The sequence below is a fragment of the Colletotrichum lupini genome, chromosome 6 (assembly GCF_023278565.1).
Source record: "Colletotrichum lupini chromosome 6, complete sequence".
Classification (NCBI taxonomy): Eukaryota; Fungi; Ascomycota; class Sordariomycetes; order Glomerellales; family Glomerellaceae; genus Colletotrichum; species Colletotrichum lupini.
The window spans coordinates 4,249,030-4,274,119 of NC_064679.1; the positions used below are offsets into that span (position 1 = coordinate 4,249,030).

At 51.3% G+C, this 25,090-nt stretch overlaps 7 protein-coding genes and 1 non-coding gene across 8 annotated transcripts; 1 reads left to right on the forward strand and 7 right to left on the reverse strand.

Moving 5' to 3' along the window:
- Window positions 1-932: 932 nt before the first annotated feature.
- CLUP02_12751 (uncharacterized protein) lies at window positions 933-2,907 on the forward strand (the record flags this gene model as incomplete). Its single annotated transcript, XM_049291713.1, has 2 exons — window positions 933-2,470; window positions 2,523-2,907. 2 exons carry the CDS (start codon window positions 933-935, stop codon window positions 2,905-2,907), a joined length of 1,923 nt encoding a protein of 640 aa, XP_049148859.1.
- Window positions 2,908-4,280: 1,373 nt separating this feature from the next.
- Window positions 4,281-5,651, reverse strand: CLUP02_12752 (uncharacterized protein; the record flags this gene model as incomplete). Its single annotated transcript, XM_049291714.1, has 2 exons — window positions 4,281-5,283; window positions 5,341-5,651. 2 exons carry the CDS (start codon window positions 5,649-5,651, stop codon window positions 4,281-4,283), a joined length of 1,314 nt encoding a protein of 437 aa, XP_049148860.1.
- Window positions 5,652-8,337: 2,686 nt separating this feature from the next.
- Window positions 8,338-9,069, reverse strand: CLUP02_12753 (uncharacterized protein; the record flags this gene model as incomplete). Its single annotated transcript, XM_049291715.1, has 1 exon — window positions 8,338-9,069. One exon carries the CDS (start codon window positions 9,067-9,069, stop codon window positions 8,338-8,340), a length of 732 nt encoding a protein of 243 aa, XP_049148861.1.
- Window positions 9,070-9,101: 32 nt separating this feature from the next.
- Window positions 9,102-10,082, reverse strand: CLUP02_12754 (uncharacterized protein; the record flags this gene model as incomplete). Its single annotated transcript, XM_049291716.1, has 3 exons — window positions 9,102-9,331; window positions 9,470-9,737; window positions 10,008-10,082. The coding sequence occupies 3 exons, from the start codon at window positions 10,080-10,082 to the stop codon at window positions 9,102-9,104; spliced, it is 573 nt and encodes a 190-aa protein (XP_049148862.1).
- Window positions 10,083-10,928: 846 nt separating this feature from the next.
- CLUP02_12755 (NADH:flavin oxidoreductase/NADH oxidase) lies at window positions 10,929-14,545 on the reverse strand (the record flags this gene model as incomplete). Its single annotated transcript, XM_049291717.1, has 4 exons — window positions 10,929-11,661; window positions 11,736-11,819; window positions 13,154-13,897; window positions 13,953-14,545. 4 exons carry the CDS (start codon window positions 14,543-14,545, stop codon window positions 10,929-10,931), a joined length of 2,154 nt encoding a protein of 717 aa, XP_049148863.1.
- A 1,709-nt stretch (window positions 14,546-16,254) lies between these two features.
- On the reverse strand, window positions 16,255-16,335 carry CLUP02_tRNA228. The gene has a single exon. It is a non-coding gene; the product is annotated as a tRNA-Gly (tRNA).
- A 1,068-nt stretch (window positions 16,336-17,403) lies between these two features.
- CLUP02_12756 (uncharacterized protein) lies at window positions 17,404-18,642 on the reverse strand (the record flags this gene model as incomplete). Its single annotated transcript, XM_049291718.1, has 1 exon — window positions 17,404-18,642. The coding sequence occupies one exon, from the start codon at window positions 18,640-18,642 to the stop codon at window positions 17,404-17,406; it is 1,239 nt and encodes a 412-aa protein (XP_049148864.1).
- A 4,801-nt stretch (window positions 18,643-23,443) lies between these two features.
- On the reverse strand, window positions 23,444-24,328 carry CLUP02_12757 (uncharacterized protein; the record flags this gene model as incomplete). Its single annotated transcript, XM_049291719.1, has 4 exons — window positions 23,444-23,551; window positions 23,613-23,724; window positions 23,824-23,882; window positions 24,101-24,328. The coding sequence occupies 4 exons, from the start codon at window positions 24,326-24,328 to the stop codon at window positions 23,444-23,446; spliced, it is 507 nt and encodes a 168-aa protein (XP_049148865.1).
- Window positions 24,329-25,090: the final 762 nt, after the last annotated feature.

Sequence of the window (25,090 nt, forward strand, 5' to 3'; positions counted from 1 at the left end):
ATCAGAGGCAGAATTACCGAGTTTGTTCCCCTATCCGAGGAGTTTCAAGTAGATACGTACCTAATCAAGGGGACGGAAGCTTCGGTTTGCTCGCTTTTCCCGGTATCCGTAGCCAAGGTGGGCACGGTACCTACACAGTATGTATGTGGCAATCACTGTTGATGGTGGCAACTGCTCATGTTCAAACTTTTGCAGCTACGCCGTAATTACCCCAAGAAAAGCAAGCACTGCCGCTTGCCATATCTCTCGTCGCTTTGGCAATTTCGCGTGACGCGACCTTGTCCCTGCCGGCCCATGCAGGTGACAGGTCGGTGGAGTGCGAACCTGATAAGGTGGGTTCTCAAGATCTCCAAAGTTAGGTCTAGAGTACCTTAGGTCTAAACCCCAAACCTACCTAATGTGAGGTAGAGTCCTAGACCCATGAGAGACCCACTGCCACCCAACTGCCACCGAACCCCCATGTAAGGTACCGATCTTATCAGTACCTCACTGATAGGAAACGGGCAGTTTGCCCACTTCCATCAGGAGTAAGGTACCTATCTTAGGTACCGTGGAAAAGACACGGTGCTAAGGTAGTACGTACCTTCCATTGTTCATCGTGGTGTCGTGTCCGAATCAGTGACCATTTGCCCACACTACTCTCGCCACCTGCGTTCCTTTTTTTGGATTGGCTGTTTATTCATTTTCTTATGGCATTTTCTTTTTCTTTTTTGGAGCCCAAGGTACTCTGGTGGTCGTGCACTTCTGATGAGTTGGCTGATTCGTTTCACCAGATCTTACCTTCAAGTCGAATAAAAGAGGTTCCCACCTACGGTAGCAGGTACTCTGGCATCGAAAACATCAATTCACCTCACCACACGGACAACACATTCTTCAGCTACTCATACTTCCAATCAGTCTCTCATTCTACTCTCACTGCTTTATCTGCCACCATGAACTATCCCCCGTACGGACACAATCCCAATTCCTATGGATACAATGGGGACGTGTTCGCCAACCCTCCCGGTCAGAATGGCCCTCAACATAGCGGAATGCTGGGCCAGCGTCAACATGTCTCTCATCCGCAACCTCTTCATTCCCACAATCAATTTCATAGGGGCTCTCCTGGTCAGCTGTCTAGCCGTGGCGCTACCTTCGGAATCGAGCCTTCTATGAATATTGTGCCCGACATTCTGCGGGTTCCGTCCATGCAGCAAAAGTGCACCAACAACTACCCTCAATCGCCCAATCACTTCCCTACTGGCTTCATTGCATCCAGCAGCACAACCTTGGCCCCCTACTCTCGCGGCCCTCCCCATAAGCAGGATCTTGCCGATCAGAACGCTACCATGCACTGGAATGATGCCAGCCTCGCGACTGGCACTTCCTATGGCGGTCCTATTAGCCCAGCTCCTCCCCATGTCTCCAGGGCCTCTTACCAGAGCCCTACTCCTCTCATTCAAGAGCCTCCAACTCCACACAATACAGCAGAAGATGCAACCATGGGGCTAGCGTCCGATGCCACAACCACCTTTACCCCCACGACAGTCATGCCATTGGAGACCCAGCCGGGCCATTCCAGTAGCCACACCAGCTCATCCAACAGGACCGCGCGTGTTGTGTCTCCGGTTCAACAGGCCGCTGCCAATGCGCCGTCGGTCGGAAGCAGTTCCGCGACCAAAGCTACTATCAGTGATGGTCGGGCACCGGCTCCTGGCTACACCCCTGACCGGGCTCAGGTTCCGGATCAGAATCAGGCTCAAGACCAGGCTCAGGCTCAAGGCGAGAGCCAGACTCGGAATCGGAGTGCGAAGAACAGCAAGTCAAACCGCAATACCGGCGCTAGGGCTGTCAGAAGACCCCAGTCCGACGTGGACCGATTGACACGTTTGATCGAATATCAGTTTGAACAAGGCTTCAAACGTCTGGGGCTACGTGCTGAGCCACGTGAAAGCGAGAGGAAGGACAACAGCCCAGCAAGAACACAACGAACCGCCAAATCTGTCAAGGTCAAGATCGAGCCACCCAATGCCCTTGCTGCCTTTGACCAACACCGGAGCGCCATCCTCGGCCAACTATCCACGCATGACTCGGTGTACTCACGAGTCGATAAAATCGAGCGGGGAAAAGAAAAGGAAGTCATGTGGATTACCTTCAAGAACCTCTCGGATGCTCAGGCCTTTAAGCCAAACGCTGCACATCTAACAGCCGCGACGAATGTGACTGTCACCAATTTCGTCCTCTACCCCGAGTTCTATTGGGTTAGGGCCACATTGCACGGCAAGAAGATTACACGTGAGATGATCCAGGACGATTCGGGTTTGCGTTGGTTCGAGGATTTTGGTATCTACCATACGATGTTCAAACCAGCGGTCAACGGAAACGCGGTCTGGCTTCGTTTCACTGATTCGACCGTGGCGTGGAAACTAATCGAAACTGCCGAACAACAAGGAGACGACCTTCGCATCGACTTCTGCTCAGCCAAGATCGAGTAGGTCACCTCTTCAACTTCCCTGCTGAAATTTAGCTAATACGTACCCCAGGGCTGTTGATGTACGCTTGAAGCCCTTTTACTGTTACAAGTGTTACGAGCCGGGTCACATGGAGAATCAGTGCAACCAACTGCACTCTACTTGTGGGAAATGCGCTGGTCAGCACAAGACATCCGAGTGCGCCCCAGGGACCAAGTTCCGGTGTCCCAATTGCGGAGATGAACACCCTGCCTGGTCCCCGCAATGTCAAGATTCTGAGCGAATGAAGATGCTGGCACGTTGTGCTACCTTTGGCATAGATGAGCCGTTCTGGGCACGGGATATGCGCCAGGCACAAAGGCTATCTGAGATGGACACGTCACAGCACTATTCGCCATCAGAATTTTCAGATTCCATGACCTTCTGCGATGACAAGGTACAGTGGACACGGGGTTGAAAGCCCCTGATTTCGCCTGCCGGGCCTGCTGGGCCTGCCTCAGGCCGAAGATATGTGCAAACATGTTGGACCCATGGCAGTCGCGGGCGAGGGGAGGCCCCCTGCCGAAGGAGCTGCACAAGGCTCAAGCAGCAGGAGTTGCTGCCAGACGAGTTGAGAGGCTTATGTCAGCAATGTCGTTGAATTTTAGGGTTGGATCTGTCACACACTAATGCGCACTAGTCATACCGTCCCCGCGGGACGCATGGCCCGGTCCTTCCATCCCACGAACCACAATGCGTACCTACCTTCCTTGATCCACAATCGATCAGAGCCCCAGCCGCCTCCACGCGATCATGTATACAGTGCTTTTTGAACTCGATTCGCACATGCCAGATACGTTCCGTGTGCGGCCGCGGAAGAATTCGCACATGAAAGCCTCTCCATGTTCCAAACACCACAGCTCGAAAAAGCTGTGACAGGTCGCGTATTTTGTTAAACAATGGACCCTAAATCCAAATTGTACCTTGCCGATGCCTTTTACAAGAATAGGATAAATGAGGTCCACCGCCAATTGTTTGCGCCCATCAAGTCGGAAAATATCACCCCACCAGTCGGAAAAGTAAAACAAGTGTAAATAATCTTGGAGGTGCACCGAAACATACCCAAGGTAGATGCTGCGGCCTAGATGATTAACTACATTACTCAGGAATGGTGGCCCCTGTACCTCGCATGTTAACGAATGTGTGATATCTCGCAAACTGCTCAGAATGCTCATCAGCCGGTGGGGGAAGTGGTCGGGAAGCCTCAGTGATTAATATAATAGCCTATCGTTCCGCGGCCATGACAACCTCAGCTGAAGAGCGGAAGGTTCGAGCTAGTCTCTGCCTTTTGCTTTTTGACTTTAGCTGCTCTGCCTCACTTTATTGCCTCTCATCGAGACTGCGCCCACCTCTGCGACCTATATATCCGGTCAGCATTGTTCATTACAACATGTGTCGTTTAGTGGTATGATTGCTCCCTCGGGTGCTAGCAGTAGTATCGCATGTATTTTGACGTGCAACCTGAAGACAAATCGTGTCGAGACCCAAATCGTGCTTGAACATCAGGCTTGAGGGACCGGAGAGTGCGACAAAATGGCAAGGAATGATGTGAAATATTTACAATTCGTCTTTTAAATACACAGACCACGTCCGTAGTCCGCAATGTAGATACACAGAATAAGAATACAACGTCGATGCAATGCGGCCAAGCCACGTCAACCACGGTACCCAGCCCACATCCAACCACTACACGCCATCATCCCATCTCACTCTCGCAACGCCTCGCAACAAAGCCTTCGAAATGCAATCACCCAGGCGGAAACATGCCTCCAAGCAAAGCGCACGCTCCGCTTACAAGCACTGCGAGTACCACTCATTCGTCTTGGTGCAAGTCAACCCGGAAGCACAAGCAGTGGGCCCGGAGTATCCAGTCCCACCGCACTGGCTCCACTTCGCCGCCGCCTCGGACCCGGACTCCTCCGCAGCAGCCGCGCTAGGCTCGGCAGCAGTCTCGGCGCACGTCGCGACGGGAACGTCGGCAGCGGAAGACGAAGACGCAGGCGTCGGGGTAGGCGTAGGCGTAGGCGTGGGAGTCGGCGTGGGGACGGGTGTCTCGGCGACCTCCTCCTCCTCCTTGACAATCGGCGCAGCAGAAGCAGAGGCAGACGCAGTAGCGGAGGGCGTGGCAGAAGTCGAAGCAGCACCAGAAGCGACAGCACCGGATCCAGAGGCCGTCTTGGCCCATCCGCGCTTCTGCGAGAGCTCGTACCACCAGTTGCGGTACATCCACCCATCGAAATCCGTAACCTCCATAGCGGACCCGGCAAGCATGATGAACTTGCTCTGTCCCGTCGGCTCCCAGTCGTAGAAATCATCCAGTCCAAAAGTATGTCCCATCTCGTGCAGCAGGATATGAATGCTCTCCGAGTCGAGGTTGTTCAGCATATACTCCCTGCCCACCTGCTGACCCCAAGAATACCCGAACCCGCCCTCCAAACCGTCCGTGAGCTGGAGCGAGCTGTCAAAGTGGCGCGCCGCACCGCCCTTGCACCCGCTGTAGTCGCCGTCGAGGTGCGCGTCGCGGTCGCAGGCCGGGTCGCACGCGGGGATGCCCTGCGGGTCCGCGAAGGAGGTGTACACGTCCAAGCCGTCGGTCGAGCCCTCGAGCAGCGCCGTGTTGTTGGTGGCGTAGCCGACGATGTTGACGTCGATGTTGGCGTAGGGGAAGCCGTCGAAGCCGTAGAGCCACTTGAACCACTTTTGGTACTGGGCCGCGTAGGTCGAGGCGAGCTTGGTGCGCTGGGCGGCCGTGATGGGGGAGTTGGAGTCCCAGCGGACGCAGACGTTGATGGAGCTGCGGGTGTTAGGTCCTCTTATTTGCGTCGGATGTGAAGGCGAAAGCGGTACTCACCCGTTGTTGGCCATGATCTGGTCCCATCCCCAGTTCTTGTTGCCCTCGATGGCGCCGTCGTACGTCTTCTCGTAGTGCGCCCACACCTCCTTCAACGCGCCCGAGAGCTCAGAGGGGGGGTTCCAGCCCGTCTGGCGCTTCGTGGGGCGGTTGCGCGCGCGGACCTGCGGGGCCGAGGCGGCGGGGGAGGTGCCCTCGAGCATCTTCCAGACGGAGCCGTCGAGGTCGGACTTGGCGGAGGTGGAGGTCAGAGCCAGGGCCGAGGTGGCGGCGAAAGCGACCGCCGCGGCGGTGGATGCGATGGATGGCATTTTGGACTTTTGGGTGGTGGGTTTAAGTTGGAGGCTGAGAGTTGGTTGAATTGAGGGATTCGTCTGGATGGAGTTTGTGGGACAAAGGAACGATGAGTTTTGGTTTAGGGAGAGTGTATGACTTGAAAGAGTGTCAAAAACGAATGTGAGGTCAAAGTCTGAGTGGAATATCAGAACATGAACCAGCCAAGTCCTGCAATGCACACACAGCGAAAGAACGAGGTTGAGAAAGAATGAAGGTGATGACAAGAGAGAGAGCGCAAGTCAGCAACGAAGGAAACATGGTCGACCATTGGATATATGTACCATACTCGGAGCATCTTTCCCAATCTAAGTGCGCGGGATACATTAGACAAGGGGGTGGAATGGCCTAGCCGAAAGATGCCAAAAGCACCTTACCCTTTCCCACCTCTATTTTTGCTCAACTCTCGTAGTCTCCACGTACTTCAATCAAAGAAGATGTCCTTCTTACTCGTTTTCGTCTATCGATACAAACAAAGCCCACTTCTTGAGTCCGCAGCCTCGAAGATCTGAATTACTTTCTATTGAGCACAATCATTTCATCATGGCAACTATGAAGTCTTTGACAAGGTCTAGAGTCTTGACTCTCTCCCCCAGCCCGTATTCCACTCCCTTCAAATGTCGCTAGCTTTGCCTTACCTAACCTCAACAAGGACCTTATGTGCGGGTGTGGGGGCCGGGATGGACCATGTTTGGTTGGTCGCTCTCTGAACGACACTTCAAGACCAGATTAAAGGACCGTTGCGCGCGGTTGCGGCTAACCCTTTCCAAGAGTCTCCTTTAAGCCCACTTAACTCTGTGAAATTCCGCGTAGAGCTGTCAGCACTCTGCAGGCTGCAGATTGTTTTTTCAGATTGAGACAAAAATTGTCCACCGCAGCCGAGCCTGTGGAAAGACGCTGCGCGTCGGGAATAGATTCGCGCCAAGGCGCTAAGGAGGCGCATGTGGTCCAAGACAACGGTCCAGAGCCACTTTGTAATCATCCTCCACTTCCCTCGTCTGTCAGTTTGGGACTGGCGTGAACAGTCCAAAATCCAAAGGGGAAGGGCTCGCCTTACTGGTAGTAGTACAGCGGAGGAAACGCCTTTTCGGGGTTTGCAAGTCCGTCAGCGTTTCCATTCTCTCTCTAGTTTTCACACTTTTTCATTATTTTTCGTGTTTTCGTATCGTTTTCCCTTTCCATCTGACGGTATGACTAGAAATTCCGACCAGGCTGTAAACTTTTACTCGTGTATTGAAATTTGACAGTGTTCTGTCAAAGAGAGGTGCACTCTCGGCCTCTACCACTCTCGGTCTCTTGGGTCCTTACTCTTTTCAAATCTCCAACGTCCAGGACTCCAGTCTCTCAACCGCGGGCGCGGGATCCACGGGTCCGCAAGTCCGGCTGTCCGGCCCCCTTGGCGCGTTGGCATTCTCGCAGAATCCATACCCAGGTTTATACGAACACGCACCTCCGTAGAGACCATCATTCGAAGATCCATCAAATAAAGAGAAATTGGGAACCGCAAAAACGGTGCAATCTCTCCCATGAAGCGATGCAATCAACACCAATTAAGAATTAATTTCTTGACTCTTCCCAAGTTCCGCCCTCTTGCCACGACTCGACTCACAACGCACTGGGCTTCAACCCTTGAACCCCAAAGTGCCAACCTCCCCCAAGTCTTGAAGTTCCAAAGTGCCCAGACAAGCCCCCGTAATAAATCCGAAGCACATCCGTAGCGTGATTTGGTGCTGGCTCGTGTGTTTCCGGTGGGATGGTACAGCCCCATGCCACTGACGCCTCCCACTGGGCGGCATCCCACTGGTGCGAAAATTAGTTTCGGAAACCACAAAATCGGGAATCGAAATCGAACCAGAGTTGCAAAGACATCTTGGCGGTGTTCTTTGTAAATGATCCCGGGATTCAGGGATACCGGTGGGCGGACAGACAAACACGCCCCCCTCCCCCCTTTAGTCTAACAACGATCACCCCCAAACGGTTCTTGAGATTTGTCTTGGGCAATTGCATCATTATGCCTAACGCTACTTTATTGTTTCCACACTTACGGATACTAGTACCATCACTACAAGGTACCAGAGGTTGCAGTGTCAACGGAGACGCCGGAAGTCAGGAACGTTGCGGAAATAAACAACTTTTTAAGCTTAGCTTTAGCCTGAGAAACTAAGAACCTTCGGCACCATACAGAGACGAGAGTTTATTTTCGCTTCCTGTCGAATTCTCGCGTCAGCTTAGATAAGCGCGCGCGCACTGCTAAAAAGTGCAAAGCAGCAAAAGTCTAATGTCTCTCCGTAATGCTGACGCCAAGTGCCAATGCCAAAACCTAATGTTTAAAGAAAACAAGTTCCTGAACTCCACTTGTGAAATCGAAATAAAGGAGATCCGCCAGACGAGCAGACAAAAAATTCAAGAAGAGGAGACGCGAGAAGGAAGAAGAGAGAACACAGTCGGAGGAGTCGACGAGTCAACCTCCGAACGCAGCAAATCTGCCCCAAATCTGAACTTCCCAAAACCCGCCCCCACAAGCCGCAAGTCTCTATCTTCATGATGATTCCCCCCACACCGAAAGGCCTCGACGCCCAAGTCCTCAAAAGTCAAGCCACAATCTCAACCTCTGCATCATGTAAGGTGAAGCCACAACTGACCCTCAACCCAAGCACCCCAGCCTCAATCCTTAACAAGCCAAACACAGACAACAGGCTTCCCCCCCGGCATCCCACTCCGTTCCCCGTCCCACCCAACCTCCTTCACACTCTTCTTCATCATCTCCTTATCGTCCCCCGAGAAACACAACCCCTTATACCACCGTCCGTTCCCGGCCTGCACGATCTCGAAGCACTTATTCTTCTTCGGGTTCGGGTTCGTCGCCCCGAACCCCTTCAACACCTCCGCGAGCGTCGTGTTCACGGGGACGTGGAAGGCGGAGAACTGAATCCGCGCGTTGAGGGGCAGCTGCCACGGCGGCGTGCTCGTCCGGAAGACGTGGATTTTCGTGTGCGCGGCGGGGAAGAAGTAGTTGTAGCCTGGCTCGCAGCCCGTTCCGCCTGTCGAGTTGGAGAGGTGCGCTGCTGGGTTGCGTGGGTCGAGGGTCGGGAGGGCGGTTGCTGTGCGCGGGGTGTAGGTTGCTTGGCCGCTTGGTTGGAGGGGGTATGTTCCTGGGTAATGGCTTCCTTGTTGCTGCATGCCGGCGCCGGGCCAGGCGTAGGCGGTTGAGCCCGGGTAGGGCTGGTAGGATGTTGTGGTGGCGGGATAGTAGTACGTTCCGTAGGGTGCCGGGGATGGGGCGCCGTAGCCGGCGTGCGGGATGTAGGGCTCGCCCCAGCGCGGGAGGGGCATGCCTTGGGGGCCCCAGGGGGGGCGGCGGCCTTCCATGTCTGGGCCGTTGACGGGGTTAGACATTTTGTTTGACGTGTGGGTGGATCAAGGTAGGATCAGGTGTGGTTTGGCTGCCAGGTGTTTACCCAGTTTCCGAGCACGGGGTTGAATTCCGTGATCCAAGTGCCGGGGACGGGGCCTGCGTGTGACGGGTCCCAGAGATGGTGCGGGTGTCTTTGGTATCCGTACACCGGGATATGTGCCGGATGATGGTGTGCGCTATTGGTCTGGGCGAGAATAAGGCTGCGAGAAAATCTGTCGTTCAAGTCTTGGCTGGTATTTGAGTCTGGAGATGTGAAGAAACCAAAAGTCAGCAAAGGTGGGAACATGGACGCTTCTTATATATCCTTCCCAGACATCACATATCTCGGGTTGACTGGCAGTGAATAACCGCCACGCATGAGGACAAAACAAAGTGACTCACCCGAATCCGACCGCTCGACAAACTGCCCCTCCTCGTCGTTGCCGTGTCTCCGATCACCGCGAGTGTCACGCTGAAAAGCAAAAATCTCAGTGCTCCAGACGATGTTGTTGTGCTGGTCAAAAAAGGTGCCGACGATGAGGTAACCCCAAAACGGCGGGTCGCGCGAGCAGTGCCAGTACTGCGCGATGATGAGCTTGGTTGCTGGGTAGGGCAGGTACTCTGGTTCCTCCTCGACGGGAGGCTGATGGGACGCCACGGTGACTGCTAACTAGGGAACTTTGTGTAATTGAGAAGACGAGTTGGATACTTGTTGTTGTAGTGGCCAAGATATGCTGAGCTCGGAGGCTACGGGAAGACGAATGCGAATATTGACGAGGAAGAGTTTGATCAGTTATCTTGGTCTAGATTTATGTGACATTGAGCAGTGGTGTGAATCAGTGACTTGAGGCTTGCAAGAGATGAGACCAATCTATGTGAAAAGTCACTATCAATGTCTAATCAGACGACTATCGGTGACTGATGGTGATGCGCGGCAAACAACTTCCCATTCCCACTTTGAGTCTATCAAAGTTGAGATGAGCATGATGGGTGCTGGTACACGACGGTGAATCATTGCTATGGCGCAATGCTCGGGTTGAGTTAGCAATGGCAGCCGCAGTCTTCTGCATCAATTCAAGTTCGACATAATCACATGAATATGAAGTGGAAGTTGCAAAGTCTTGATTGATGGTGATTTCAGTGTTATTCGATTGGTTGATTGTGTGCTATGAGCTTCTCAACAGCCTGTGGCGCCTGTCTTTCGGTTGTGGCTGACCGTGGCTGACTATGGCTGGAGCTGTTGTGGACCTCTGTCTTACGTAAGCTTAACAAACAGGGGCACTTTGGACTCTCAAGCTGGCTCGCTCCTTCGGCCCGCAAGCTCATGTTCACAGTTCAAGAGCCCAAAGGAAGCCAGAGTATGGGCAAAGCCTAAGAAGAGTGAAACAGTACTTCGACCATCATCCAGATCCTGATCTCGACTTTGCAGCTGTCCATCAAATAACGCGCCAACCCATCATGGTCGGCCAAAATCAAGCTGACTGTCGGGTCTCCACCACGTCATTTCGCTAGGCCCTCGTAATTTGATGACCGTAACCGTATCATTTTCCCTGGCCCGAGATACCGTGAGCGAGGCTGAGGACGCTGATGAATGTGACACTTCCTCCACCCAAAGGGAAGGACCGCAACATCGTCGTGGTTTCGGGATTTCATCGCGTAGCTTGGGTGCGGGTAGTGTCCTAGTGAAGAGGTATGCCGTTGCGGGGCGCCGTGAATAATCCATTTGCCGATCTCTGAAGCTCTGGGCTGCAACAGTCTCATCATCGTACCGTCGAGCTTGGAGCCCATGTCAATAGAGAACCCCGCAAATGCCGTGAGCTGAGGAGTCGGAAAAGTCCGAATGTCCAAGTCGTAGACCGCCTCAGTCCTCAACCTCGACATCCTCCTCAACAACCCGCACAGCACCGCCCTTGATGCTAGCCGCCCCCTTGACAGAGTTCTTGAGCTGCTCGACCTCCTGCCTCACCAACTTGCGCCGCTCCACCTCCGTCACAAGACCCTTGAGGTACACTTCCGCCTGCACGGTCGCGCTGTACGACATGGCGGTCCAGCTCCACACGTTTCTCCTCTCGGCGTCAGCGCCAGCGGCAAGCAGCGTCCTCAGCACGAGCAAGTTCCCGTTACTGCTCGCGAAATGCAGCGCCGTGTTGCCGTCTAGATCAGCCCTCTGCACGGCGGCGCGCGCGCCCTCGGGGACGTACGTCAGCAGGATCTGCAGCACGGTATCGTGCCCTCCGCGGCTCGCTTCCATGATGGCGTCGCGCCAGCGTATGTCGCGGCGGAGGATGACGTGCGGGGTCCGCTCGCAGAGGAAGTGGACGACCTCGGTGTGGCCCGCGGCGGCGGCGAGCATGAGGGCTGTTTGGTGGTGCTCGTTGAGGGCCGGGTCCGGGTGTTCGTGGCCGTGGTCGACGAGGACTTTGGCGATGGGGAGGTGGCCTAGGGAGGCGGCGAGGTGGAGGTTCGAGTTGGAGAGGGCTTCGGGGGATGGGTCTGGGTTGTGGAGGAGGCGGGGGTGGGATTTGAGGATTCGTTTGACGAGGAGGGGGTCGTTTGCTGTGATGGCGCGTCGGACGCGGAGGGACGGTTCGATCCTGGAGGCGGAGAGGTTAGCTGGAGTTGTTCACGCGTAGCTGATGTGCGGGGAAGGAAGATGGGAAGAGCCTACATGATGGGCGGGATTGAGATCGGTCGGGACGGGTCTAGCGAGCGTGATTTGGTCGAGGAACTGAAAAAGTCGACGGCGGCATAGCTGGTGTTAATGTTGTGCTGCTATTGCTACCGTGTCTCCAAAAAAGAGAGATGATCGGTGGTGGTGATAGCTGGAGGTGAGGTGACGGATGTGGAAAAAAGAGTGGCAGGTGAACGGGCGGGAAAGAAGGTGAGTTGGGACGAGATTGCCAATAGGGGGCGGCTGATGACAGGCCACTGTCCGGATTTAGTGCACGGCGCCTGGAATGTCCCTGTCGGTAGCCTTGTGAACAGAGCAGACGGGAAGACAGGGGTGCTTCAGGTGTAGGGAAGCCATGGAAGTACGGAGTACATACCTGCCAAGTACCTGACAAGTACCTCATTAAGCGACTCGTCTACGCCCGTTGACCCCGGTGGAAAATCGGCGGGGAAAAGGCGGGGCAATCGGCGTCACTGCCGAGATTACCTTGATTTTCTCTCCGGTCTTTCGGCTTCGGCTTGTGTTAGGTCGTTGCCTCACTTCCCACCCACTACCATAGGACCGAGCACTTTTGCTGTTGTTTTTTCATTAAGAGGAAGTTGCTAGTGCAAGAAGATTCTGGGGTTTGCAATTGAGTTTGGGCACTTGCAGCGCACATACCCATTCAAATCAATCAAACAAATAAGTCAAACAAACAGTCAAATATAGGAACTTTAGCAAGTCAAACAATTAAATATTCTAGCCCGTATATTTAATATATTTAATCAAATCTAGAATCCAAGGGTGGGCCCGAATATACTAATAATATACTAAGAAAATATAGGAAAAAAGGGGCCGCCCAGACCCGGATTCGAACACCGGACCTCCGGAATTAAAGTAGATCTACCCTAAAAAATCCGGCGCCTACGGCGCCGTATCTACTAAACCATTTATACGTTTAATATTCCTTTATTTTAGCTCTATTCTATAATAATTAATCAGTTAAATCAATTAAATATTTATCAAATATGTTAAATAATCAAATATGGCGCGAGAAATGAGCCAAATAATCAAATACGAACCTCATATTTGATTTGTTTGTATGGGTATAAGCGCTGGGCACTTGGACTCCCGCGCATGATTCGACGCGTCTGATGTTGATTGTCTGATGTATCCCGGGACCCCGTCTGTGTGTGCAGCCAATTGACATTTAGGTACCATGCAGGTATCGCACTTGATTGCATCTAAGAAATGTCTAGAATCTGTAAACGACAAGATAGACTCACCACGTTTTACATTGTTCACCAATCAGCTAGTACCCGGGATTCATTTGACTGATTCTACCGAATACTCTACCTAGAACATCTGTTCTATCATTCTATCCTCTAACGCCGAACAGTATGCGTCCACCCTCATCTAGACTCTAAGCAACATACGGCTTTCCAAAAGGGTGCAAATCCAACCCCTCAATATCAATATACCCAAACTTGCTCCCGTCCTCATTCTTCCCCATCGCCTCCGCCCACTTGCCCAGAGACTTCATAAACACATCCTTGTACTTCTCCTTGCTCACGTCCAACGGCTCCTGATCCCGTCCGATAAGCCTCATCTGCGTGCCCGCCAACATGTTCGTCAGCCCGAAATCCTGCTCCCCCAACAACGTCTCAATCGCAGCCGACGCCTCGCCAGCGATAATCTTACGCGGCAGATCCACCTCGTTACACGCAGGTCTGGCCAGCCCGATGCCGTGCACCGTCTTCAGCGCCCCCACCATGGCAGGCACAGTCCTCAGCCCGCCGGTGACGTACGCTTTCGTCTTGGTGAGCTGCGGGATGATCTTCTCCGCGAAATCCAAGAAGAAGGCCTCGCGCTTCTTGGTGGACTCGCGCTTGTGCTCGAACGCGAGGGACTGGTACGTCCCGCCGGACAACTCGACGAAGTCGAAGGACGCGGCCTCGAGCGCGGAGCAGAGGTCGCGGCAGTCTTCGGTCGAGAAGCCTTCGTCTTGGAACTCGACGCTGTTGACTTTGATGCCGATGCTGAAGGACGGGTCGGGGACGCGGGCGCGGATGGCGTCGGCGATTTCGAGGATGATGCGCGCGCGGTTGGTGAGGGAGCCGCCGTACTGGTCGGTGCGCTTGTTTGTTGTCGGGGAGAGGAATTGCGCGAGGAGGTAGCCGCTGTTCAGACGTCAGTCAACTGCCCAAGATGGCACTATACAAAGGGGGAACTCACTGTGCGCCGTGAAGCTCGACTCCGTCAAAGCCAGCCTTGTACACGTACTCAGCCGCATGCGCAAACCCACCAATCACTTTCTCAAAGTCCTCCTTCTCCATCGCCCTCGGCTTCGCGAATCTCATACCCATGACATCCCCCTCAAGCTGCACGTCGCTCGCCGAGATGGGGTGCGGGTTAATCTTCTGCTCGACCTGTCTGCCGGGGTGACTAAGCTGCGCGTGCAACAGACTGCCATGCGCCTTGGCCCCCTCGGCCAACTTGCGGAACCCTTCGAAGCGCTCGCCCTCGAAGGGTGCGTCGAGCGGGATGATCGGGTTGCCGGCGGCCTCGAGCTGGTCGTAGTCGAGCATGACGTTGCCGGAGAGGAGGACGCCGAAATCGCCCTCGCCCCAGCGACGGTAGAGGTTGATGAGCTCGGGCGTGGGGATGCCGCGGTTCGTCGGGGTTTTGGGGTCCCAGGTCGAGAGGCGCTCCGTCATTGCGCCTTTGAGGAAGCGGTTCTTTGCGACTTTGCCGGAGAAGGCGAATTCGAGGGGTTCGGCGAGGGGTTTGGGGTCCACGGCCTCGGCGGCGTATCTTGAGGGTGCCATCTTGGTGGTTGGTGTGTGTCTATTGTGGTGATGGTTGTTTGGGGGAGGTTTGTCGTGAAGTCTAATGCTGGGGGGGACGAACGTGTCTGTGGGCAGCTTTGTTTTTGATGCTCTAAATCTTAAGGTTTCGGAAGAAAGACTGACGCAAGGTGAGGAGGGGCGGTGGTTTTTGTAATGTCTCAATAACTCGCATGTCCACTTCTTCATGCACCTTGTCTTGTTTATTCAGCTTTCTGGTTCGCAGCAGCGGAGCCCCAAACTGACGTCCACGGCTCTGAAACACTTTTGCTTTGTAATTCAATCTGGTTTTCTCCCCGCCACGCCACCTCATGGACCGATCAACGACACTCTGCTCCACTCGGCATTTGGAGTCTGTGTTGGACTACGAAGATGCCCCTGGCCCATCCAGGTCTTTCGAAGAATGTAACCTAGAAGAGTGCACCATTTTTCTACAATGGAATCGAAGTCTGCATGCCGGATGACTCACCAAGGATTCATCTTCTTCGATAACAAGATATTTAGGATGCAGAACCTGACGAAAAATCCCAATTGCATTCTACTCAAACCACCAAAGTTCCGTGAACCTGTTCATCGCTCCAACAGCAAGCCACTTCCCTTCTTCTTGTCAAAAATTCACGTCCTCGGCTCGGCCCCTCCATCTCGACCATCAACCCGTTCCAAAATTGCCCCTCACAGACAGCCCCAAAAATGCACTAGGGGTCGTGTGCGTCATGGTGGGGAGCTACCGCAGGGGTCTCCCGCGTCATGAATGGCTCAATTGCCGTGTACGCAGCATTTCGGGGAGACTAAACACACCACTATGTACGTCTACGCCCACCTTATGCCAGCATATGCACGCAGCAGCAAGAGGCGGTCGCCCAATCTACAGCGCGATTTGTGCCGTTTCGAGAAACCTTGGTGCTCCTTTGGAATCCTTCTAGGCTCGCTATTCGTAAGATCTTGGTAAACGTGACCCATCCGGCGTGCGCCCCCATTCCGCCAAGCTTTGCGCCAGATTTCTAATCCGACGACGGGGGAAAGGCGGGGATTGGACATCCCAACTCTCCACGGAGTTTGTCGGATCGGGTCAATCTCTTTTCCGGCCACGCACTGCTGAGTCAAGTTTGCTTGTGCTGAATCAGGCGCTGAATCAGGGATCACTTCCACGGCGTTTGAAATGGGACGATTCCTTTCAAAGTTTGGCCTCACTTGATGAAGCCGGATGACCTCATTGGTCTAGAACGTGCGGTCTGGCAGATCTCAGTTCCCTAGGGCGGTATTCCTTGGGCGTTACTCCCTAGGGCGTAACAGCTCTTGGCGATTTACATGGTGTTTGATTCTCAAATGCCGTCGCCTTCGTTCTCGTTATCGCTTACCCAAGATGTGCAGAGGAGGGATATGAACCCCGCGCGTCATCGTCCCAATTACCAACTTGCTTTAAGGGAATAAACAATTTTCTACAGTTCGGCCCGGCCCGCTAAGACTATCTAGTTTTCTGTCACAGAACAAGAGCTGTGATCCCACATGATGCAGTCTACCCATCCCGTAAAAGAAAGAAGACTCTGCATTTCAACTATATGAGATACACTCAACCTCAGTCCTTCGATATGTCAAAATACCACGGTGCGAGGCCCCGCAGCTCGGCCGGTGGACAAAAATCACGCAAAAGCATTTTCTTCAAGCCTCTCCGGCCAGAGAGGCAAAATGATTGCGTCGAGGGGGAATCGAACCCCCGGCTCCCCGACGCTGCTGGATGGCAACGGAGAATTTTACCACTAAACCATCGACGCTGACGATGATTGGATCTTCTTGTGAGGTTGAGGGTCCGCTTGTGCTCAAGGAAGGCAGGTGGTGATGTGTGGTGATGCGGTCGGCCACGATGTGGTTGAATAGCGAGTGTCGGTACTTTGCAGGTTGGTGGAGAGGATTAGTTTAGATCCATGCAACTGACGAAAAACATTCACCCCCCCTCCCCCTGTGCGGATTTGATCGTTGGGATTTTAATTTCGGAGGCTTTCTATTGTTAGGTGTCATGTAGGATTGTATTGCTTTTTTTTCCTACCTTGAAAGTGGGAGGTGGCGTCTTGGCTGGTAAATGAGAATTGCAGCCCCCAACGCGCGGTCCATAACCTTAATTTCAACTACAGAGCTGACGTAATATAGTCTTCTTAGTCATGTAAGTTGAAAATGATGGCGTGAGGGGAATAGTATGAACACGACGTAAGCCACATGTGCACACATGGAATTATCAATTTTAAGATTTAACCTGAAGTCTCGAAAGAATTTCGCTGATTAAGTGCAATATGCCCCTCCATGCCTTCTCAGGTGATTGGGCTCGAGTGTCAACAGCGTTGATTTGATTTGCGTGATAATTGCTAGACTTCCCAGACAGGGTCGATTACTATAGTACAACTACAATACAGATTGAGTGAGGAAGTGCATGTTTTTCAACTGAGTTATGATAACTTCCACAACATCAGGGTGGGTTCTTCAGGGTTGCAGTCCTTTTCTACGGGTGAGCGACTGCTGCACCAGTTCCCTTTCGTTTGGCAGAGGCCTTGGTTTTTCATAACCTTTGTTGAAGTGTACCCCGGCCAGAAATGAAGACTTGCAGTCACTCAAAGTCTATGGATACAGAAATACCTCGCCAATATTGGCACATGATTCACTTGGCAGGTGTGATTCTACATTATGAAGATATGGGACTCTACTGGTAGACTTGTGTAGCTACCAGCGGAACCAAATGCCATGGTAACAGCCGTTTCAACAGCCTTTGTGGTTGTTCAGGCTGACACTGCTTGAGAACACGTCATTCAAGCTAAGATCGATCATGCTATGGAGAAAAATGCCAAAATCCTCTATCCACCTTCCTTGGAGTCCAACAGGGTTTGAAACCAGTCAAAAATGACTTGATTGTGCTGTTTGAAAGCCCCAATCCCACAGTGCTCGCCAATCCCATCTTCCTCCGTGAAATGATGCAAATACGCCCACTCCCCCAACGCCTCCGCAAGAACTGCCGCCTGACCCTTGAAGAACAGATCATTCTGCGCATCGCCCACGAAAACAGGCGTCCGGACCTGATCCACCACAGGCTCCATGCGATAATCCAGCGACAACGTCACAAAGTCGTACGCGGACGCGGTGTTGAACGCCCACATCCCATGCCCGAGACCCCAGCGCAGCGTCGCGGGTACCTTGGGCTGTAGGAACCGCTTCGCGTACTCGTCAAAGGCCGCTCTGTCGCCCGAGTCGTAGATCGCCATGGCTTCTGCGCCGAGGGTGGCGTTCACGACGACCGGCCAGTCCCAGACGCCGTCGACGGCGAAGATTGCGGCGAGGCGGTGTTCAAAGGCCGCGGCGCGGGGGGCGAGGTAGCCACCGAAGGAAAACCCGAGGAGGCCGATCGAGGACGGGTCGACTACCTCGGGCTTCTCAAGGAGCCAGTCTACAATGGGGGTAATTACTCGCTCCCAATCGTAGATGAAGCCGATTTCCTGGTACCGCCGAACGGAAGGCATGCCTGGCCCTTCGTAGGTGAGGACGTTGTATCCCCTCTCGAGAGCGGCGGCGCCCATGGCGTGGTACATCTCCTCCTGGGACCCATCATACCCGTTCCCCATAATAATCGTCGGGCGCTGCGTCTCCTCCTCGTCAGGCGTGAACCATATACCCGGGATATCAAAGTCCGCCGTCTCAATCGTCACGCGCTGATTCGGCACCGTCAACAACGCGAGACCTTCATCGAACGCGGCAGTCTGGTTGCCCCACAGCTCGTAGATGCGGGGATCCGACGCGTTCTCGTGGAGGTAAAAGTCGGCGCTACGAAAGTACGTCGCCGCGGCGAAGAAGGCGCTGCGGGCGGAGACGGGAAATTTTGTTTTCGCGATGCTCCTTGCGCGGTCGAGGACGCTGTAGGCGAGGGCGGCGAAGGAGGTGGCGTAGCTTGCGAAGTCGCCAGGGATGATTTTGTTGGCGGTGGTGAGGACTTCGCCGAGGTCGGCGCCGTCGTAGACGGATTGGCTGAGGGCGCGAAGGATTTCAAAGTGGAATGTGTGGTCGGCGCTGAGCTGGTACATGGAGTAGTTCGAGCTTGCCATGACGGGTAGTTTCTCGCGGAGGACCTGGCTCGAAAGTGTTCATGAAGCGAATCAGCTTCACTGGGCGTAATGCATGGTGTCCTGATTCTGTGAGGCTCAGCTTGCAATTTATAAAAGACCAATTCCCATGATCAACATAGTAACCCCGCAGTTGTCAGCAAATGTGAATAGTAGGTGCAGCTGGACGGAGGCTGGATCCTTTCAAAAGTGCGATTGCCCATCAACTTGGCTGCTTGCGAGGGTGACGGGAATGTAACATCAGCGGAGGCATAGTAAGTCGATGATATCTGACAACAGCCCCCCGATTGTAGCGTATCGAATCAAGACTGCAGGAAGCGACGTCAATCTCAACGAGTTGGATCAGTGGGATTGGCTCCTCGAATGCAGGTGAGTGGCGGGTGCTCCCGGAGGATCAAGCTTCGGAAGGGGGGCGCTTGGCGTAAGCACTGCGTCGTCGGTCAGCAATATCACAGGTGCTAGCCTGATCAGCTCCGCTCAAGGCATTATCCACTCGCTCCTAATCAATCAGCGTAGCAATCCTAACCCATCGAAGTACTCAACAGTAAAACATGGCTAAATCTCTGTTGAGGCTTGTCGAGGGTGGTATTAATTGCGATTCTGGGCTCCTACGGATCATGCTATTCCTACCGACATGCAGGCATTTCAATATATCGACAGAAAATATGCGTTCAGTGGGTTTTACATCAAGTTTTCAGCTCCTCCAGCGAGTGTTCCTGACTCCAAGTATCAAGGTGTGAAATTCCACCATTATGCTTATGGAGTTTGGGGCATCTCACCATTCAGAAGTCAAACCATTGGTAGCAAGATACCAATATGTTACATGCAAGAGGATCAGAAGGAAAAGAGAGGTAGAACGTTATCATTCAAAAGTTTGCCCTGCGGGGCCTTACTTCGGTAGCCCCGAACTATAACCACATCAAAGCAAACATTACTATTTAGCCGGCTGAGGAAAGCGGAGGGACTTCGACAACGGTCAAAACCGCTTATCGCGCTTCGGGAATACTCAGGATAACAAGGGTTAGGGTTAGGGTTTCAGTACTCGACCATGCAGAGTCAGCCAAGACATCATAAGATTCTTTCGCTAATCACTCTATGCGATTACCAACTCGGTACGCTTATTAAATGAAAACGAAGAACTAATGAAGTCTTAGCCTGCAGTTGAGGAAGCCAAAGCAAACTTTTCTGCCATTGAAATCAGTCAGACCTAAAAGCTGTCATCAAAATGACGCTGAATGCTTGGTAGCAACAACATGCGTTGTTTGAGGCAACACCGTCCGGACAAAGATGTTCGGACGGGATGACTAATTCGACCAATCAGCGAAGACACAAAGTCTCTTGATGGGGAAATACTCAGCATCGATACTAGTATGACCTTCCGGACCAGCATGTAATAGTCTGTTCGCGAACAAGCACATGTGGCTCGCAGCTCACGGACCGCCAAAATGACACATGCAGGAGCGGAACCCAAATAGTCTCAAGATCAATCCTGCGTAATTTCGGATCTAGTGTTGTGAATCTCGGGCTTGTATTCGCTCTAAAGTAAGCTAAGAAATAGTCAAGACACGAATGAAGTCTGAAGCACAAGTAGTAGAAAGTGGCTTTACTACTCTATGAGGAGCAAAATTTCAGATGGGTCACCTTCGCCCAAGCTTCCATAGGTTTTGTAGTCTCAATATGTGTGTATCTGGTCTGGATGTGACGAATCTAGAAGCACATTGAATCTGCCACCGCAGCGCTGGGTCTAAGACAACTCGGACAGTCAACTTCTAAATTCACTCGAATAATTCTTGGAAAATCGCGCGCAGGCTTGGAGAAGAGACTCAACGGATATGAATTTACTGATCGACAAGACAGGAGATCTGGGTACGATGATGCGTATCGCATCGAGTTATAATCTCGAAGTCACTGTCAATGATCTTATGTGACATACTAATTGGAGCTTTTCCTAGCAGCGGTATGCAGTAACACTACTTGGTAAGTCGACCCACCCCCTTTTGGCCACCCCCCCCTTTTGGCCACCCCATCAAAACATAGTATTAAAACATCGCCACTAACTATACTTAATTAATTAACTATCTTCTACTACTATAATAATATAGTCATTATTCTCCCTAAGTAATTCGACCCCTACGAGTTAACTAGGACTAACTAAACGGTCGCTAGAGTCCTCCTAAGCTCTCTATATATCTTAGATATTCGCAAACTTAGTATTTAGGTCTATTAGTATACTTTTCTTTTTTTATAGCCTTAATTAGTTAACTTTAGCTTTTAGAACTCGAATATAGTACTAAGATACTACTAGATAATAAGCCTGCTCGCTAAATACCTTTTTTACCTTTTTAAATAGTAGTTATTAAGTATTATAGTCTAGACTAAGCTCTATAAATAACTTTAACTAATCGCAAAGCTCGCTAGCCTTCTTAAGTATTAACTAGTTAATAATAAACGCCGCTAATACCTAGTTAATAGCTTTTCTAGTATTACTAGTTACTTACCTAGTATCTACGGTCTTTTTAGTTAGTATAACTAGGTTAGGTAGGACTATTAAATTAGTAAGTAGTCTGGCTATGTTAGGGGGATATAGTCTAGTTACTTTCTACTTACTTCGTATATTTAACGACGTTAGACTAGCTAAACGAGCTTTCTAATAATAGCTTGAGAAGTGCCGCTTTCTAACGATAGTAGAATTATCTACTATATCCTCCTTACTAAGCTCCTTTTTATACTTAGACTTAATAAGTTTAAAAATAGCTATATCTAACGGCTAGAGGATATAAGAAATATATAGTAATAAGAACAGTAAGTAGACGTTATGTCTATAGCATTCTTATATAAATTCTATCGTTATATAACTCCTATAGCTATTTAGAATTAATAATTAAGGCTTATTAAGTATACTAAGCCCCCTAAGTGGGGGGGTCTTAGTCTATAATAAGAATACTATTTTTAACTACTTAAAGGCAGTCTTATTAGTCATCTAGCTATTATTTATTACTATGAACTCCTAACTAGCATAAGGGTTAAGTTTAAGTAGAAACCACTGCTATTATACCGACTTTCTTTTATATATAACTAGTAGTTTAATAGCTCGACTATTAATAAAGATATACTCAATAATAAATACCTAAGTACGCGAACTAGGCTCTTTTTTTCGTACTACTATAGTCTCTACTTTACCCAAAACTAGGCTATTAAATCCCTTGCCCTCTAGGATACTAGTCTTATTTATATTATACCTATTAGCTTATTTAATATTACTAATCTCTAGTATATCGAGTAATCTAAACTATAACTTAATTATATTAGTAATAGCCCTATTTAAACGCCTCGAATCAATAGTACGACTTCTTTAGACCTTAATTAATAAGTTCCTCCTTAAGAAAGCGTCTATTTATCTCTTCTTAAGGGGATTTATATCCCCCTAAGATCTTAGAACTCGCTTAGCGAATTTTATAAATTATTTATAAGTTAATATAATACTTAGATCATATTAAATACGAACTTACTAAGCTAGCTAGTCTTCTTACTATAAAGGAAGCCTCTAGAGGTTTATAAATACTATTACCCTCGTTTAATAGCCTCTCTTACGGTTATAAAGAGTTAACTTTAGAACTCCGAACTTAATTAAGGCCCGATTAACTAAGAGACCTCTTCCGATAGCCTCAAGAGCCCGAATAACTTTATTTTTAGTATACGAGACTATTATATATTAATAAATAAGTATATAAAAAAGAATTGCATTTAGACGATTTTTGTAATTATTATAGTAGTTTGAAAATCGTGGGTAGGGTTTTAATGCGGTGGCTGGGATGGAGAAATGGGGTGGCCAAAAGGGGGGGGTGGCCAAAAGGGGGTGGGTCGACTTATGCAAATAGCGGAGAACTCTCTGGAGCGATATGAGCGGTCTTACTCTAGCTCTAGCTTTCTGCATATTCGCACTAGACTCAACATGAACCTAGATAGCAGACGCTGTGCTCCGGAACTGTGTCGCATCAAAACTACTCGAAGATGATCAGGGGGATAGTCGCAACACCAAGCTCTGCGCTAGTGCATTATGGCACGCCTTCCTTAGTACCTAGAATCTAAAGGTAGTACACACCAACCGCGCGCACTTCGGTCCTGCTTGGGTTCTACTGGAATTACCTACTCTAGTACCATGACAGCCTCATTCCTTAAGGTGTGGAAATGTGGAATCCGCAAACAAGCTCGAAGTGGGAGCCGGATTCATATCCGAGCGCCTGGGGTTCGTGCCAAGACTTTGACCAGTGCCACACACCTTGCAGGCTTGTTTACGCATAGGAAGTTTCGAAGTAGGAGTTTTTGCCGCTGTTCCCTCTTACAGCCGAAGCTTCATGTCGGTAGACCCGAGAATACTGACGGCGTGCTTGGGAAACCCATGTAGCTGACTAGCGCCCTCAACAAAAACCCCCGTTCACCACCATATGACGGCTGTCGGCCTCTACCTGAGACAATGATCTTCCGGGTCCCGCTCTCATCGGATACATCCAGGCGGTTCAGAGGGCGGGAACGAATTCTATTCAGTGGATACCATCTGGGGTCATTGTTTACTGGTTTAATTATACCTCATGGTTCGCATATGGGTCCATCATGAATATTAAAAGTGGCGAACAGTGCCCTGGGCGATTATCAACATTCTCAAATGACGGGAAGAAGACATAGGGTAGGGCAAGCTTAAACTGCTCAGTGACTACCCTGTGACGATAGGAAACTTCAGGCAGAAAACATTTCGCTCAAATTCATTAATCCTGCATCCTCTGATCTACGGGCTACAAGGAACCTTTTTCTGTCCAAGTACCAGGCCATTATCTGCGCACCCCTTCGAAAGAGCCTGGAGTCTGTCAAAGTCGGAGGAGCGAATGCAGCAGAACTAAGAGCCATTCATCAGCTACAAACACCATCTTAGTTCTCGCCACTAGATGAACACTTACGCCAGGGGAAGGGAGGACTGCGCCTTTTACTGCATTGCAGAAATTGTTGCTCGGGGCTGGTTTTCCCTCCACTGTCATGCAGTAGTACGTCCCGTATTGTCCAGTTCCCTGCCTGTGTGTTGCGCAAAACGCGTTAGCATGCGCATGCAGGATCTAACGGATCTAGCGGATCTAGAACCACGGAGATCTAGCCGGGTGGGGGAACGCTTACCCGAAGACAGTGGCTGTGAGAAACAACACGGTAGACATAAGGGTGGTTGAAGAGCGCATCTTGTATCTGATGCAAGTCAATGATGAATAGTCCGTAAGGATGCAATGTGATCTTTCTAGCAAGCTGAAATGCCGAAGAAAAATTGAGTTTCGGAAAGAACGGTTGATCGAAAATTGGAAGGTCGGATATTTTTGACTACTTCTCAATAACACTAGGGAGTCTCCCATGCCGCGTTTATATGCCAATCCACAGATGAGTGAATCGTGTTCACCTTCACCCTGGAAACATTCCTCTGACGACTATCGCGCGATTGTTTGAGTCCAGGTTCGATCTGCCCATCCATGCCACCCCGTAGGGCCCCTGAAGATATGGCCGGCGGGGAGGAGAGCCGCGAACATCTCGGCCGACTCTGAACGGGGCTGTCGAGGAGGTCGACGCAAGGTCTGAAAGGTGATCCCAAAACAGAAACCGCGATTCCAAAAATCGGAAGAACCTTTGCTCGCATAAGACCCTGAGTGCTCGGATGACGAAGACAGAAACCCGGTTCCAAGTGATCGGACCCGTGGCGGTGTCACGTGGCTACGCCATCTCCTTCCATTGTTCCATTGTCGACGGATCCGGAGAGTCAATTCCTGGATTAAACCCAATGCTCCCGGTCCAAGCGAGAACGAGCCGTGACGGAACAAGTTTGCCGTGGGCAACGTCGGGGATGGAAAGAGGCAGAACACGAGTCAGGTCTGGCTGGTAAGCCACCATCCTACCGTTGCATGGCGCGTTTGACCAAAACTCTATTCGTCGAGAGTTGACGGTATTTGTTCATCACCGCTTGGACATTCCGCGCACACGCACGGCACTAGGATGCCACGTGCGGCAGCTATCTATGAGAGCGTGCGCAGGAATCCCTTAGATTTCCATACATGAGGAACAAGATCCGATTGATCCCGCTCCCCAAACAGCAATGCTAAAGTTTCCCAATCAATGCCCATCTTTCCCTGTTGCCCCGTGCCGTTTCACAGATTTCCCCATCACCCCCTCCCGCCTCACCGGACTGAAGAGAGCGCACCATCTTTTCCTCCACAAGGACAAACGAGCAAGTGTCAACGGAAGCATCGACCAGTTTTCTCGTCGTCGTCAAGGGACCTCGAAACATTGATTCATCGCGGGCCTCCGCTTCGCCCTGTTTTCACTCACGCACCTCCGCTTCCGCTCGGCACATCTAGGATCGGCTTCTCCGGGCTGGAAACTAACAATAATTGTCTTAATGGGG